General features: G+C 36.4%; 1 protein-coding gene across 1 annotated transcript in view; it reads right to left on the bottom strand.

Annotated features, from left to right (window-relative positions):
- Window positions 1-18,313, bottom strand: part of LOC111149926 — a 270,882-nt gene that overhangs the window by 66,056 nt on the left and 186,513 nt on the right. Inside the window, exon 13 of the mRNA XM_022507207.1 lies at window positions 8,213-8,336. Within this exon, the coding sequence (XP_022362915.1) occupies window positions 8,213-8,336 (124 nt within the window). The remainder of the gene's footprint in view (window positions 1-8,212; window positions 8,337-18,313) is intronic.

Here is an 18,313-nt window from a genome sequence, read left to right as displayed (position 1 = left end):
TGGAGGAAAGCTTGATAGTACATTTTTATATTGGTTCCCCTTCCTTTCCTGCTTATCCCTGAGACTGCACATCCTAATAAGGGAGAAGCACATAAGCCATTTCCCTCAGGTTCTGTCTTCTGAGGAGCCCAGGCAAAGACACCACAATCCACATGAACTATAAATGGAAGAAGTTTCCTAAAGGGGATGTGGGTACCAATACCCAGAGGAAGAAGAAGTCAGAATACGCAGGCAGAAAGCTCAGACTATCACTACAGGGGTGGTTCTACTGTCCTATCAGTGTCTAACTGACATGACAAAGATGAAGTTACAGGTGGGTTGGGGAGACATGCTGGCCTGTTAGATTAATACAGACCAAGATGCATGGCCATTCATTTATGGAAAAGGAGACCATTTTTTAAAAGCTAGTGTAATATGAAAAATTTACTAATTTATATTCTCAAAAAGTTTTTAGAATCTTGCAATTATATTGAAAAATCAATCATATAGTACAAAAAAGGTGCTTTAGATAAGTTATAAACAAAGTCTGAAGGTTGTGGAAATTAAATATTCTGAGATGCATACAATTATAATGTCCTAATTTGTTTGTGAAATGAGTGAGTAAATAACATTAATTGCATTTAATTAGGAGAAAGCAGTATACATAAATGTTTAAAAATCTCATGAGTAGAGTCCTTGCCAGTTTAGTGTTTTTTCCTTTATATTTAATATAATATTTTGTTTAGTAAACATGTTCATAACAATGGCATACAATGAAGCTAACTTATCATACTTCTAAACAAGCAAAATTTGAATTAATAAAGTTTTTCCATATTCCTGGCCTTCACTGAGGACCATTTACCTGTATGGAATTTAAGTTGCAAAGAGCAGACCATAAAGTGTTTATAGAGACATGTATCTATTATTATGAATGGAGAAACATCAGACCACTCTCTCTTACTAGAATTACTGGAAAGAAATATGTTATGACAAACTCATTATATAGTTTCATTTGGGATGTTCCAATTATTCAAGATTTCACTTAATGTAAGGGATGGTGAAAGAATGGATTTGCATAACTTAAGAAGTAAGTTGATAACTTACCTGTAGCTCTTTTACAACAAAGATATTAAGCATTTCAGAGCAAATCAACATTTGCACGAGTTTTAGACATAAATGATCATGAAACTAGAGCTGGATAAATGGGAGAGATGGGGCAGAATAGCCTTCTCATTAAAAAACTGCTGTCACATTAACTGGAAGTCCTAGCCATAGCAATTAGACAAGAAAAAGAAATAAAAGTCACCCAAATTGATACAGAAGAAGCAAAACTTTCACTGTTTGTGGATGACATAATACTCTACATAGAAAACCCAAAATACTGCACAAAAAAACCTTCTAGAAATGGGATGCCTGTGTGGCTTAGTTGGTTAAGCATCTGCCTTCAGCTCAGGTCATGATCCCAGGGTTCTGGGATTGAGCCCCATATCAGGGTCCCCAAGTCTGCTTCTCCCCTGCTTGTATTCTCTTGTTACTCTCTCTCTCTAATAAATAAATACATAAAATCTTTTTTAAAATCTGCTAGAATTGATAAACAAATTCAGTAAAGTCACAGGATACAAAATTCATTAACAGAAATCTGTTGCATTTCTATACACTAATAACAAAGCAGGAGAAAAAGAAATTAAGAAAACAATCCCAATTAAAATTGCACCAGAATAATAAGATACCTAGGAATAAACCTAACCAAAGAGCTAAAAGACCTGTACTCTGAAAACTATAGAACACTGATGAAAGAAATTGAAGATGACACAAAGAAATGGAAAGACATTCCATGCTCATGGATTGGTAGAACATTGTTAAAATTTCTATACTACATGAATAAATCTACACATTTAATATATTCCCTATCAAAATACAAACAGCATTTTTCACAGAACTAGAACAAATGTTCCTAAAATTTGTACATAACCCCAAAAGATCCCGAATACCTAAAGCAATCTTGAAAAAGAAAAGCAAAGCTTGAGGTATCACAATTCTGGACTTCAAGTTATATTACAAAGCTATAGTGATCAAAATGGTATGGTACTGACACAAAAATAGACACACAGATCAATGGAATACAATAGAAAACCCAGAAATAAACCCACAACTATATGGTCAATTAATCTTCAATGAAGCAGGAAAGATTGTCCAAAGGGAAAAAGTCTCTCCAGGAAATGGTGTTGGAAAAACTGGACAGCAACATGCAAGACAATGAAACTGGACCCCTTTCTTACACCAAACACAAAAATAAATTCAAAATGTATTAAAGACCTAAATGTGAGACCTGAAACCATAGAACCCCTAGGAGAGAACAGGCAGTAACTTCTCTGACATCAGCTGTAGCAACTTTTTTCTAGATATGTCTCCTAAGGTAAGAGAAACAAAGCAAAAATAAATTTTGGGGATTGTATCAAAACAGCTTTTGCACAGCAAAGGAAACAATCAACAAAACTGAAAGGCAACCCATGGAATAGGAGAAGATATTTGCAAACATATCTAATAAAGGGTTAGTATTCAAAATATAAAAAGAACTTCTAAAACACCCAGAAAACACCCCCCAAAAAACAAATAATCCAGTTAGAAAGTGAACAGAAGACATAAACAGACATTTCTCCAAAGAAAACATACAGATGGCCAACAGAGACATGAAGAGATGTTCATCACCACTAATCATCAGGGATATGCAAATCAAAACTAAAAGAAGATACCACCTCACACCTGTCAGAATGGCTAAGATCAACAACACAGGAAGCAACAGATGTTGGCAAAGATGCAGAGAATTATAAATAATGGTTAGCTAAGTCATAAGGTTGGAAGATTAAATCTGTAATAAATTTAATACTTATGCTTATAGTGACCAAAATGTTCTGAATCCCCACAACATGAAGGTCACATTTCCTAACTGCAGCTTATTTACCTGGAAAGTCCTTTCAAGTAAAACTTTAATTGCATTTCATTATATACTGATAATATCATCTTTTTGCTTAAAAAAAAATCAATTCTGTAGAAACGGGACTGGAAGAAAATATGGTTCCTTCAGATAGAATGGATCCAGACTTTAAATGAAACAAATTGTGTCTGAGTAAGAACTGAGTTCCCTGCTTGGTAAGTATTTTCTTCTCTTCCTCAAACATGGCAAGAAGTAACTGTACTCAGGCTGAGTCATTTTGAAATACATGGTCTATTTGTCTTACTTTAGCTAATTTAGTGCCTTAGTCCTTTCCCTTGGTTTAAAAGTGAGGACCAGAGTTTTGTTGGGGTACAGTCTTATCCCTCCACCCAAAAGCTATTATTCTGTTTGAATGGCAATAGAACTTTGGAGTAGTCCATTTCTTTTCCTAAGACCATTTAGTTGTCAAATCTCAGGTCATTAGCAAAAATGTACCTTTTTAATGGTAAATTTTAAAGGAACCAGGGTAACTTAGGTTTCCTAATATAATTACCATACATCATTTAATTAATTAACCAAATTGCTTTATTTATATACTGAGATTTGAAAATGTAAGCACAATATCTGCAATGAAATTTGCAATAATTATAATTTTTTCTCGTTGCCTACATAAGAAAGAATACTTCCTTGTGAAGCATCCCTGTCCACCTCCCACTCCATTGGGTGGTGAAAACTTGATATTCCAATAAGAGGTGTTCCAGTTTCTCCAATTTAAAACAGCATTTTTTAATTTGTTTTTTTTAGCTATATCCTTTTGTATACATACTCAGTCAAATTGAAGTTTTAAGGGATATGCCTCCTCCCTTCTGCTTCCCAGTGTGGTTTCTGGTAGATGAAAATTCAACAAACTGTATACCCTTGGTATAGGGGTCCATGGTCTATATATGAGTACTTGGCCTTGATCCTCCGAGGCCTCTAAGTATGTGTCTCTTGTGTTCTTTGGCCACCTGCTGGCATCTGACCACCACCAGTTAAGGTATAAATTATCCTGCCTGCTCTCTCTGTTTTAGACTCTGTTTTCCCTGAACCTCTGGAGAAAAATCTACAATTAGTGCAATTCACAGTTTTGGGGTGTTTTTTTTTTTTTTTCTTGGCTTATTCTGGGTCTATTGGTCTCTCAGTGCCATTTTTCCACCCTTGGCTCCATGTTGGTTTTCACTAGTGTTACAAACCCAACTCTCAGACACATAATTCACCTAGCCACTGGTCAGGATACCCAACCCTCAGCCTCTGGTATTTTGAAGAACTCTTTTCTCACTCAATGAAACTCAGCTATCTAAACTGTAGCTTTACTGCTAAATATAAGAACATCTAAATGTAAATATAAATATAAGAACATCTTTGGGGCCTAAGTAATGACTTCTTGGTTTCAGACTCCATCTGTCTTTTTCCTAAAGTGCTAAGACTCATTTAATCAGCAAGGAGGCATAGGAAATTATGATTTAAGGGGAAAGAGAAAACTTGATTGAACCCAGAAAACATGACAAAACAACTAAAAAATCAGGAGAAAATCTTTTAAAAAAATCTTTAGAGTGTATCATTGACATAGCAATAAAGCAAAATATACTAGGGACCCAGAGAGGTAAATAGAGTCCTGAAACTGGATTTTATTTTTAGTAAATTTGACAAACCCCAATAAAGTTGAGTTTCTGTTTCCATGGTCTTGCAGGGGAAGGACACAGGAGGCAAATTTCTGGGCTAGCCAAGGTGGGAGATCTAACAGAAAACTCTCCTCATAAAACAAGAGTCACAGGCTAAATTTCATGGAAAAGGCAAACCAGAAATAATACCCTCCAGGTGGCTGCGAGTAAACTAGATTTTCTCAAACATTTTCTCTTACAGAAGAGAAAAATAATCTTCATTGAGAGTCATAATACAGGCTGACCCTCACTCGTTTTTTGTTTTTTTAAGATATTTATTTATTTATTTATTTGACAGAGAGAGATCACAAGTAGGTGGTGAGTCATGCAGAGAGAGAAGAGGAAGCAGGCTCCCCGCTGAGCAGAGAGCCCGATGTAGGGCTGGATCCTAAGACCCTGGGATCATGACCTGAGCCGAAGGCAGAGGCTTTAACCCACTGAGCCAGCCAGGTACCCCTGACCCTCACTTGTTTAAAACACAGGAGATAAAGATGAAAAGAAAATTAATTATCTGAAATAAATATGCCTAAAGCATGATGCAAAAATGTACCATAAACAGACAAAGACGTGAAAAATATGAAAGAGAGGTTAAGAGATATGGAGGTCAAAATAAGAAGCTTTAGCTATACACATAATCAGGGTTTTCTGTAAAAAATGGAATGAGAGGATATAAGAGAGAGAATATTTGAAAATGGGTGATACATTTCCAGAAATGATGCATGATAACAATCCACAGAGTCAGGAGCCCCAAGCAGGAACAATAAAAAGAAATCCTCTCTCAGACACTTTGTGGTGAAACTGAAAAATACCAAAGGAAAGGAAAGATACTAAAAGCAGTCAGAGAAAAGAGAGATTACCCTTCAAAGGAATAACAATTAGAATGATAGATGACTACCAGATAGCAATAATGGATGTTAGAAGTCTGTGATGACATCTTCCATTTTCTATGTGAAAATACCTTATATAAAGGAGGGGAAAAGACATTTTCATGTAAGTAAAAACTGAAAGAGTTTGCTACAAATAACTAAAAGAAAGGTATATGAGGTTGAAGGAAAGTAATCACAGGTGGAAGAAATGAGACATAAGAAGGGGTGCCTAAGTGGCTCAGTCCATTAAGCATCTGTCTTTGGCTCAGGTCATGATCCCAGAGTCCTGGGATCAAGTCCTGCATCAGGCTGTCTGCTCAGTGGGGAGCCTGCTTCCCCTTCCTCTGCTGTTCCCCCTGCTTGTTCTCTCTGGCTCTCTGTGTCAAATAAATAAAATTCTTTTTTTTTTTTTAAAAGGAATTATAATAAGAAAGAGGAAAAATGGGGTCAAATCTAAATAAATATTTGCTACCCATAACAATTTAATATTTTGTGGAAGCTTTTAAGACGATAGAATTCTTAACATCTTGAGGAAACTCCATGCTATTTTCCAGAATGGCTGTACCAGCTTGCATTCCCACCAACAGTATAAGATGGTTGCCCTTTCTCCACATCCTCACCAACACTTGTTGTTTCCTGTCTTGTTAATTTTTGCCATTCTAACTGGTCTAAGGTGGTATCTCATTGTGGTTTTGATTTGTATTTCCCTGATGGCTAGTGATGTTGAACATGTGTCTGTTTTCATGTGTCTGTTAGCCATTTGTATGTCTTCTTCGGAGAAGTGTCTGTTCATGTCTTCTGCCCATCTATTGACTGGATTGTTTGTTTTTTGGGTGTTGAGTTTAGAGGTTGTTTATAGATCTTGGATGTCAGCCCTTTATCTGTAATGTCATTTGTAAATATCTTCTCCCATTCCCTTGGTTGCCTCTTAGTTTTGTTGACTATTCCCTTTCCTGTGCAAAAGCTTTTTATCTCGATGAATTCCTGAAAGTTTATTTTTGCTTTTGTTTCCTTTGCCTTTAGAGACATGTCTTGAAAGAGGTCACTGTGGCCAATGTCAAGGAGGCTATTGCCTATGCTCTCCTCTAGGGTTTTGATGGATTCCTGTACCACATTTAAGTCCTTCATCCATTTTGAGTTTATTTTTGTGTACAGTGTAAGAGAATGGTCCAATTTTATTTTTCTGCATGTGGCTGTCCAATTTTCCCAGCACCATTTATTGAAAAGACTGTCTTTTTCCCACTGGATATTCTTTTCTGATTTGTCAAAGATTAGTTGACTGAACAGTTGAAGGTCCATTTCTGGGGACTCTATTCTGTTCCACTGATTTATGTGTTTGTTTTGTGCCAAGATGCCTTTCAACAGATGAGTGGATAAAGAAGATGTAGCTCATATATACAAAGCAATATTACTCAGCCATCAGAAAGGATGAATACCCACCATTTGTATCAAGCATGGATGGAACTGGAGGGGATTATTCTAAGTGAAATAAGTCAAGCAGAGAAAGATAGTTATCATACGTTTTCACTCATCTGTGGAACATGAGGAATAGCATGAAGGACCATAGGGAAAGGGAGGGAAAATTGAAGGGGAAGAAATAAGAGAGGGAGACAGACCATGAGAGACTCTGGACTCCAGCAACCAAACTGAGGGTTACAGAATGGAGGGGATGAGGGGATGGGGTAGTTGGGTGATGGGTATTAAGAAGGGCACGTGTGGTGGTAAGCACTGGGTGTTACAGGCAACTAATGAATTGTTGAAAACTACATCAAAAATTGATGATGTACTATATGCTGGCTTATTGGACATGATAATAAAAATAAATAAGTAAATAAATACAAAAAGATAAAATTCATGAAAATAATAGCACTTGTTACAAATCATGTGATTGAAGTTAAGGTTTTCTAATGTTCTTGATTATTTGGGAGAAGAGTAAATACATTTGTTAACTTTAAATTTTGATCACTTACATATGCAAGCTGCAACATTCAGAGTAATAACAAAAAAAGAGTGGAAAAGAAGTAATAACAAAAAAAAAGGAAATGGAGTGTACAATTTCCAAACTAGTAGAGTTTTTTTTCCAAACAGAGAAAAAAAATCAATCTAAAAGAACATAAGAATGAGAAAAAAAGAAACACAGGAAAGTCAGGACAAATAGAAAGCAAATAATAATCTAAATATATCTGTTAAGGCAATAAATAGACAAGACCAATTCCTTTAGTTTGGAGATGAAGTTTGTCAGATAATTGTTTTTATATTAACTATTTGCTGATTATTAGAGACCCTTCTAACAGAAAGATATAAAAATATAGAAATAAAAGGATGGAAAGAAGATATATTAAGCAAATAATAATAATAATAATTAGCTGGCCTATTTCTATTAATATTGCATAACTGAGATTTTTTTCCGAGAGATAGAAGAGTCTCTACATAATGATAAAAGTTTCAATTCACTAGGGAGAAATAATATTTCTAAATATGTATGTGTCTCAGAACTAAATTTCAAAATATATAAAGTAAAATTTGACAGACTACAAGAAGAAATAAGTTCATTTTCATAATGAGAGACTTAAATACATCTTTCTAATGAATTGGTACAAAAGCAGAATTAAATGATCTCTTGCACCTAACAAATATAATTTAAAAGATTCATGGAAATTTTCAAAAAAATTGAGCACATACTTGGCCTAAAAGAAAATCTCAACAACCACCTCTTATACTAAAGATACAACCTCATTAAGTCGTCCACTGGGAAGAACTGGCCACATGTAGGTAAGCTTGTTCCAGAGCGGATTTTCAACTCTGGAATGTTTCCACTGGCCTGGCTTATTAGTCCCTTCATGTTTTATGGCCCACCTAAAACAAAATAAGAGACAAAAAGGAATTTAGTAAGATTAAATATCATTTCAAAATATTTTTAATTTTTTTTAAGATTTTATTTATTTATTTGACAGAGATCACAAGTAGGCAGAGAGGCAGGCAGAGAGAGAGGAAGGGAAGCAAGCTCCCTGCCGAGCAGAGAGCCCAATGCGGGGCTCAATCCCAGGACCCTGGGATCATGAACCGAGCAGAAGGCAGTGGCTTAACCCACTGAGCCACCCAAGCGCCCCACTAACAGTGGAATTTGAAGTAAAAGTCAGTAAATAACCATTTTATAATAACAATGGCATAAATAACAATACTAACAGAAAAAAAAAATCAAACAAAACTTTTTATTTATTTATTTATTTATTTATTTATTTTTTTAAAGATTTTATTTATTTATTTGACAGAGAGAGATCACAAGTAGACAGAGAGGCAGGCAGAGAGAGAGAGAGAGAGGGAAGCAGGCTCCCTGCTGAGCAGAGAGCCCAATGCGGGACTCGATCCCAGGACCCCGAGATCATGACCTGAGCCGAAGGCAGCAGCCCAACCCACTGAGCCACCCAGGCACCCCAAACAAAACTTTTTAGACATTCAAAGAGAAACTGACATAAACACAATTATTGTGAGAGACATCATTACAAGACCAACAGAGATAAACCGCCCAGTAAATTTTTCTAAGGTAACAAATAAGGATATGAAATATCTGACTGGTATAACTAATAAATATTAGTATTATTTATTTATATACATTGTAGCCTACTAACAAAAAATATCTTTCTCAACAATTCTTTGAACATTTGTAGTATTTGTCACATACTAACAATGTAAACTTAAATACAGTTTTAAAATGAAAATTAAAAAGCCACATTTTGTGGAAAATAATAGAAAAAACTAGATACAAATAGAAGTTTAAATTTACAACTCCAATAATATTATTAAAAAAACACATTCTTGGGGCACCTGGGTGGCTCAGTCAATTAAGCATCTGCTTTTGTTTAAGTGTCTGCATTAGGCTCAGGCCATGATGCCAGGGTCCTGGGATCAAGCTCCCATCAGGCTCCCTGCTCAGTGGGGAGCCTGCTTTTCCCACTCCCCAAGTCCTAGTGCTCTCTCTCGTGCGTGCACTCTCTCTCTCAAATAAATAAATGAAATCCTTAAAACAAACAAAACACATTCTCTCTCCCCAAATACTATTATATCATGTGAAGAAAAAAAAATATGATCAATAGCTGTTTAGAAATCAGTGAAAATGTATAATCTAGAATTACATTCAAAGGTAAATTCATAATGTTAAGCACTTTTTTTATTAAAAGTGAAATTGAGAAGAAGAACTAATAAACATTCAAATCAATTATTTTAAAATATATATAAAATTGTTCCATGGAAAATAGATGAAAGGCAATAATATCCAAATAGAAATAAATAAATTAGAAAATAGAACATCAGTAGACTGGTTCAAAGAAATGTTTTTGAAATAAAAATAAAATAGCAAATCTCTTGCAAATAAATCTAGAATAATATAATACAAACCAAATGGAAAATTGAGCTAAATATTTGACATAGAAAAGATTGAAAGAGTATATTATGCATGTGTAAGTTACTAAATGCAAAAATTCTAATGAAATAAATAATTTTTTTAAACCTCATAGATTTGAAACAGAAAATAAAGAACATGCCCTTGCTCTCATAACTTCACAGCTCATGAAAGAGATCATTTTCATGCTATATAAAATATTTTAAACCATAAATATGTAGAAAACTAGTTAATTTATTCCATGAAGGAGAGATAAGCTTCATAATAAAGTCTATCACTGATAATTTAATAAATAATACAGTAAACAATCTGAGGGTTTTGAACGGGCTGGGGGTGGGAGGTTGGGGGGGCCAGGTGGTAGGTATTATGGAGGGCACGTATTGCATAGAGCACTGGGTGTGTTGCATAAACAATGAATTCTGTTACGCTAAAAAGAAACTTTAAAAAAATTAAAGATGTAAAACTCCTAAATCAATATTAGCCAATAAAATTTAACATTATGGCAAGAGAATAATCACTATATATAGTGAGTCATACTGAGCCTAGAGAGGAAATGATGGACATTTATTAATATAATAAATCACTGATTAATGAGTGAGAATACAAGAAGCAACCCATCACTTATACTTTTCGAGCATATGTGACGGTCATCTGAGCCTAAAAGTTTTCTGAAATAGCCTAGCCCCAATCAGAACCATTTGCGCTACTCAATCTCCCATAAGCTTGATGGAAATTCTTGGGGCCTCGGCAGCAAGGGGTGGGGTGGCAGGGAAGACCTCTTCCTTACCAACATGGAACCAGGTGGAACCAAGTTGAAGTCTCTTACAAGCCATGGCATATAGCCCCTGTGTTACGTTTCTCTTCTTCTCAGTGAAATCATTTTTAATTTCCCCAGTGCCTCCCAGAGTGTTAGCTACATACATCAAATACCCAACCACTTGAAACAAAGTATGGAAAGCTCATTCTTTCAGACAACATATTTGAACTATGGGAAAGTGAATAAATCTCAGAAGATGGTAAGCTCCTGTTGTTGCTGGTGAAAATGATGGGAATACACATGATTGGTTCACATCAATTTTTATTTTCCTGAATACCTAGCAATCCCTTAAGGATCTGTTTTTATTGCAAACCTCTCTAGTTGTAATTTTTTTCATCCACATGTCAAGTTCTCCAGGCCCTGAAGGTGTGTGTGGAAGCTCTCTTTCTTGCTCCTCATAACCACTTCCAGACTATTGTTCCTTCATCCTTCTCCAAAGGTCTTTGCTTCGAAGCACATATTAGTAGCCCAGAGCACCTATTATCCTTCCTTATTGCATTTATACCAGTTCTTCTGCATCCTTCCCTCTCATTTATTGAAGATTTTACCATCCTGGCTTGTTTTTGTCTCTCCCCCTCTGCTCCTGTAATCATTCAATGACTTTTAAAAATCTAAGTAGACAATCCCCCCTGGCCTCTCAGTGCCTCTAATGATCTGAATTCCATTTCACATCAGCTACCCTTCTCATGGACACAGACTCAAACTGGTCATTACAAATAACTGTACCACTTCTAAAATATCAATTGCAAGAAGCCCACTTTCTCACCATCATCTCCTTTTTCTCTAGTTCCACATTTAAGTAGCCCACTATAACAATTCTTCACTCTACCAGGTGTTCCAAACCATTGTTCCTATCCCTTGTCACACTCCATACCTCCCTGCCAGGTCTACTCTTCCCTCTACACTTAGCTAGGATTCATGGTCCAGCATTACAGCCACCTTCCTTTCCTGACTCATTGCCCTACCCTTCCTTCTTTGTCGTCAAAAAAAAAAAAAAATAGAAACCAGCCCTGGTCCAATTCTTCACCTCCTGTAGGTCTATACGTTAACAATGGACAGTGGCTAGAGAAAACACATAAAAAACTATTAATGGAATCATAATAAATCAATGGAGATCAAGGAGAGTGGGAGGCAGTGTGGATGATATTACAGAGTGTTTTGAGAATTTGAGGAGTTTGGGGATCTCACAATGATTGGAGGATGTTACTTTCATCTCAACTGGCAGGGAATGAAGAATACCAAATGCCCTTCAATGTTTGGGGAAGTCCTACACAAAGAAAGTTTGTTCTGTATGCCACAGACTTTCAAATTTCCCTCCAAAGATTCATGTTAGGTGAATACCTATTTATCTGAGTCAAAAACCAAACTACCTTTTATAATAAAATATTTTTGCATGATTATAATACACACCAAATTTTCTAAGAGTGCAACACCCTCCAATATCTCAAAGAAGGGACATTTGTTCAATGCTTCATGTGTCATTTACTCTTTTGGAAAAATCCTATCACTAATGACACTACCATTCATGGTTTTTAAGTCACAGGTATAACATAACAGTATAATCTGGCATTTGTAGTTCACACATTTAGCTGATACTACACATAGGAATACAAACCTGTAAACTTAATTGTGTTATCCAGTATAGCTGTACTGAAAACTTATACTGAAATGTATATTACTTTTATTTTTAAATTATTTTTCTTTTACTACTATTATTATCACTAGACAGGCATTTCTTTAAAAATCATATTGGTGTGTAGTTTAAGTATGAATTTTTATTTTAGTACAGTAAAGGGTCATTACAAAGTATTTGTTATACAAAGGGAGCATCGGATATGATACTGCTGTCAATCACTATTTTTAAATGTACAACCACAAGCCTCAAGTGGGCCCTTAGGACTTCTGGGACATCCCTCTGCCATCTTCCAGCCCAATGATTCCAGGCCTCTGAGAAACGCACCATTTCCTTCTCATTAAGCCTCCCATACCCTGCCATCCATTGCTCAGTGCTGCTGGAGATCTTATTTCACTGAGAAAACACAAATGTTCAAAAGAGACCTTCCTTTTCCTCCCATCAGCAAATCTTCCACTCTCTCTCCCTCTAGACTCCTACACCTTGCCTGTCTTTCTGTTACAGTGGAGCAGTCTATACTCCAGCTAAGGCCAAAACTTCTGCTTATGGCCTAGATGCTTATCTTCTTCCATCTAGGACTTTTTTCCTGCCCTGCACTACTCATCTTCCTGTCCTCTAAGTCATTCCACCTGCATAATATCTGACAATCAGACATCTTTTTAAAAAAGAAAAAAAAAAAAGAACTTTCTCTATACCCCACATTTCTTTGTATCACTTTATAGCAAATTCCTTAAAAGATTCATCTCCTCTTCTTCTCTCCTTTTCTCTTAGAACAATTCTAATTAGAATTTCACCTCTGAAACTCCATTAAAACTGCCCCATCAGGATTTTCACATTGCCAAAGTTAAAACTCATTTCTTAAGATACACCTACACAGCAATGTCTAAGCAAAAATCATTCTTTCCTTAAATACTTTCTTCACTTGATTTGGCTTCCCTTGACTTCCATGAAATCAGTCTCTTGGTTTTCTTCTATATTAGTAGCCAAAATTGTTAGTCTCCTTTTGCTTCCCAAAGGGTGGTAAAAAAATCCAATAAAAATCTAGGGCTTGCTACATCAATGGAGTTTTTAGATGTCCATTGGCCTGATATATGTAAGGATATTTCTCTAAAATAAGGGTCAAGTTGTTGCATTTTGTACCTCTTACTGCATCAACAACAAAAGAGCACTGATGGATTTGGGATTTAGGGTTTTAGAAACAACATGTACTACACTTCAAAAATACTGCTGTGACCCTTTTATCAGATATCCCACAAGGCTGTCAATTTCAACAGGCATTCAGAGCATCATGGGAATCTGAAGCAGTTCCAGGTGGTAGTACAAGCTTCCCTGTCTCCTGGATGGTAATGACCTGGCAGATCCAATGGCCCTAGAGGTATCTGAAGTGTTAAGGAGGTTGTGTTAAGTCTTTGGTAAGCCCCATACTCTTGTTGCAGTACAGACCCTGGCATTCTGGAGCAAGATCATACTCTACAATAAGAAACAACTCTGTTTTTTGAAAAATAATCCCTGATGTATTGAAAAGCTTTTTTTCAGACTGAGAACTGGAGCATTGTATCTTCAAGTGACTATGAAATCTGAACCACCTATAATGAGCTGGGTGTAGTCATACCCTTCATTTTATAAGGTAAGACAGATGCAACTACATTCTACTGTACAATGGCCTTGGTACATTCAGGATCAGGCTCAAGCCAAGTCCAGAAGGCATTAGTCTATTGCAATGATTCCTCTTCCTTAATGTACACATATGTCCTCAAGGGGATTTCTCTACAGCCATTGGACAGAAGGAGTCAAGCCTGGTTTGCAAAGCAGTCAGTATGATATATTAGTGCTGGTCAGAAGTGGATTGTTGCTAGATTTAAGTCCAGCTTGGGTGTGGCTCTGAAGAATAGTGGTGAGAAGAATTTGTCCTATGAGGTACAGTTGTGAGTAGCACACTTGATCATCTACTTTGTAGAAAGGAATAGGTAATGAGAGCGTGGATATACATTTATTCATGGGCAGTGATTAATGAGTTGGCCCGTTGTTCAGGAGCTTCAAAAAAGCAAAACTGGAAGATTAAGAATATGGAATTCTGAGAAAAAGGTATGAAGATAAACCCACGGGGAGGATACAAAGCATGTGAATTTTATATCTCATGTTAATGCCCACGAGAGAGTATCCATCACAGAAGAGGTTCTCAACAATGAAGTGGACAGAATGACCATAGTGCTCATGAAAATGTTTATCCATAAGGGACACATTTTATAGCAAAAGAGGTGTAAGAATGAGCCACAGGATCCACTTGTCTTACATTGTATTTTATCATTCAAAAGCAGCTCGCCTGACAGAATGGAGAAGTGGCCTTAGAGTCTCAACTAAGGTTCCAGCTTGAGAAACACTTTGCAGGGTTTGGGTGCTACCGTAAACGGTCAGTATAGGCAGTGACTCCAGAAGTATGTGTGTCGTGGCCTCAATAGTTAGAATGTATGGGTTCAGAAAGCAATGGGTAGAGGGAGGGTTGGCCCTTACCATCCTTATGGTCAACTTCAAAATTTGTGCTCCTGTTTCCAAAAGCAGGCTTTTCTGGGTTAGAGTGCTAATTTTCACTGTGGGAACACTTCTTCTGTAAGACACAATAAGTCTCCCACTGACCTATAGAAACTAACATTACCTGGCCACTTTGGGCTCTTCATGCTGTAGATCAGAAGGTCAATAAGGGAGTCGCTCTATTGATTGGAAAACTGATCTTGATTACCATTATGTGTGATATTTTCTCCTACACCATGGAGGCGAGGAGGAGGCAAAAGTCTGGAACCCAGGACCTCAGGAGCATCACTGAGTGCTTCTATGCACAGTGAAAGAGCAAATGGGCAAATGCAGCATTCAGTCTGATAATGACAGAGAAACAAAGAACCGAGACCTCTCAGGGATACAATCTTGGATAAAGTAATGCAGACTAAACAAAGTGCAGGACAAGAGTAAGAGAAATCTAGAATGGGTGAAGGGGGAGGGAGTTAATGCCTAGCAACTATAGTCTTCAGGTGATCAGAGGGGACTGAGGCTTCATTTGCTAACCCTTTTTAAGTCATTTTAGAAGAATCCAACAGATGACCACATTGAAGTACTGGACTGCCACTTCCCCTCTTGAGACAGACTTGAGGTCATCTTGTTTGCTTATGAGATCTGGGTATAATTAGAGGTGAAGTGGTTTGGAGTAGAGCAAGAGGTAGATAGGACTGGGCCCAGGTCCTGTGTCTCTTCAAGTTCACTCAGCCGTATAATCTTCCCTTGTTCACATGCTCATTGGGGATCCTCAGCCACTAGTGTTGTCACTTCATCTCCTACTACCTCCAAATCTCATCCACCTCTAGCAGGAGGGCCAGGCTTTGGCATAACTACCTTAATATCCATTGAATCAGGAGCCAGAATGGCTCCATTTCCCAGATCTAATGGGTTTTTTCCACTATTTCAGCATGCAGATAAAACACTGCACCACAGACCATGGGCTCTGGCTTCCCCAGCAATTACCTAAAAAGGCCCTAGAAAGGTCACTAACATAACCCAGAGGTGAGAAGGTGGTCCCGTGTCCTGGAAGAAGTCAATAAATAAATGCCTTTCCCTTTCTCACCGAGATACAGTGGTTGGACAAGACTGAGGAAGTCATCCCGAGTGAGATTACTTAGGAAACTATGGCCACCTCCCTAATACTTAACCTAGTATCTTATTTCCCTCCTTCCCAGCCACACTCTCCTTTTTCTTCCACTTTTGCTGACCTAGGACTGCACTTCCTAATAAAACCTTAGCATATATAAGTGCTGCTCCAAGCCATTGTTTTCTAGGACACTAGAATGAAAACACCAAAAGTGGGTAGGGAGAGGTAATTTAAATCTCTAGCCAGTCATACACTCGGGTAGGGTATTTTTTCATAACGGGTGGGGACAGGATTTAATTATCAAGTGTAATGATTCAAAAATAGAACTTCAACCATATTTTACCACATGCTTATAATTTCTAGAAGCATACTTATATGGGTGCATGGATAGAAATTTCTCTTTCAGTTTAATTCCAAGGTTTTTCAAGAAAGGGAAAATATTCATTCTTCTGGCTGCAGTTCCTATATAACTTCAGGCCATCAGTGTCTTTAAAGGGCACTGGTCAAGTTCAACTTACACTGTTAATAAACATTCTCGTAGAGTAAAGGCCATTAGACTTCAGAATTCCAGCACAGTATGAGCTTTTATGTAAAAACAATAGACATCTTAATATTCTGTTTTATAAATGAAGAGCTGACAAACCCTTCACTGTAATGGCACCAGCAGGCCAAGCTATGATGACTCTACATGTACATAACATAAATTAGAACTTTTACAGCATTGTTAAGGACGCCAGAATCTTAGTTCCTGAAAGCCTACACTAGGTGGAGACAGTGACTTGTGCAATGCTTGCAGGCAGCCTTTCTCTGGTCCCTGAAGAATTTATCTCTATTTAATATTTTCCTTTTTTCTCTTTAATGTGAAAAAGGGTATTCTTGAACAATCAGGTGTTTTTAATAGAAACATTATAGAAAACAAAATATCTTAGGCTTTGGAAAGACCTACTTGAACACACACACATATACACACCTTGCAAGGCCGCCAAATAAGGTTTGAAGGCAAGTTTATTTATTTAAAATATTGTCTGTATTAACCCTGTGTTCCTATTAAAGGTAAAATTCTATTTATGATATTTCATGAGTATCTGCCCCCAAGGATAGGGGTATGACCAAAGTTAAAATATCCTCATGGATTTACCTGAGCCTAAAAGGTAAAAAATCAGGAGCATTCAACATTTCAGTTACCTTCTCCCTCAAAAACTTGGTTCAGGATTGAGCATATCAATTTCAGTCTGATTAATGGACTCACAGCTCTACCAGAATACTCCAGTCAATTAATCTTATAAAGGTTATGGGAAACAAAAACACTTCAGATAATGTTTTTGGAGTCCAGTGCCTTTGATGGAACTTCAGTGTGTTGGCAGGCTATGAGGAATTGTGTAAGACGGTAACCACTGTAACAGAGAGGTATTATTTTACACTCTTAGAAATCAACAGTAAAATAAAAACAAAACTAAATGTGTTACAGTTGAAGAGCAAACTGTCTTTTTCATATTCTATCAGGACACAATTATGTTGTATCCAACAATTTAATAAACATAGTAATAAAATATGATATAATATATAATTTGGACCTGATAAGAGTAAATTATAAATACTCTGGCAATTCCAACTCAAATCAGCAGTGTCTAACAAATGTGCATGTAAAAATGATCAGACTCATATTCCATAATTGTCAGGGAAGCTCTTTAACTCTTTGCTTTGCATGAAGACCTATTTATTTATTTAACTGGTCACTTTTCAGTTTTTAAGGTCATCTAAGCCCCAGATTAGACCACTTAGAATTCACCCATAATTAATTTTAAATTGCATGGTTCCCCCAAAACAGCAAATAGCATATTATTCATATAGAATGCTAATACATTTCATACATTGATTTTGGTAGAAATCAGTTTGTAAGACTAGCTTTAAGTATCTCATGTCTGAAAAAAAAAAAAAGAGGAAGAAATAAGTAGATTATAAATAATAATATTAATAACAACAGCAACTACCTACTTTGATAGGATTTAATAATACCTCAACAGACTCTCATGTATTTGAACTATTGTGTAGCCTTACATGGTTCTAGTCCTCTAGAGAGGGAAGAAATCATTTAAAATCAGAATCATACGTACAAGCTAATTATTTTAAACACTGAATAATGGTTAAAAAAATCTTAGAGCCATTATAGAACTTTCTACTCTTATAACAGTACCACTGACTGAAATATTTTAGGTTACATTTATTTTGCAATTTGCACTAAATATTAAAGATAAATTTAATAGTCTATATAAATAATTATATTTGAGATTAAAATTTCAAATAAATTTACCCCATCAGAAATAAGGCACCAAAGACTGGAGCATCACTA

The sequence above is a fragment of the Enhydra lutris genome, unplaced genomic scaffold (genome assembly GCF_002288905.1).
Source record: "Enhydra lutris kenyoni isolate GAN:26980312 unplaced genomic scaffold, ASM228890v2 scaffoldscaffold22, whole genome shotgun sequence".
NCBI lineage: Eukaryota > Metazoa > Chordata > Mammalia > Carnivora > Mustelidae > Enhydra > Enhydra lutris.
This window is presented reverse-complemented; position numbering and strand designations above follow the sequence as displayed.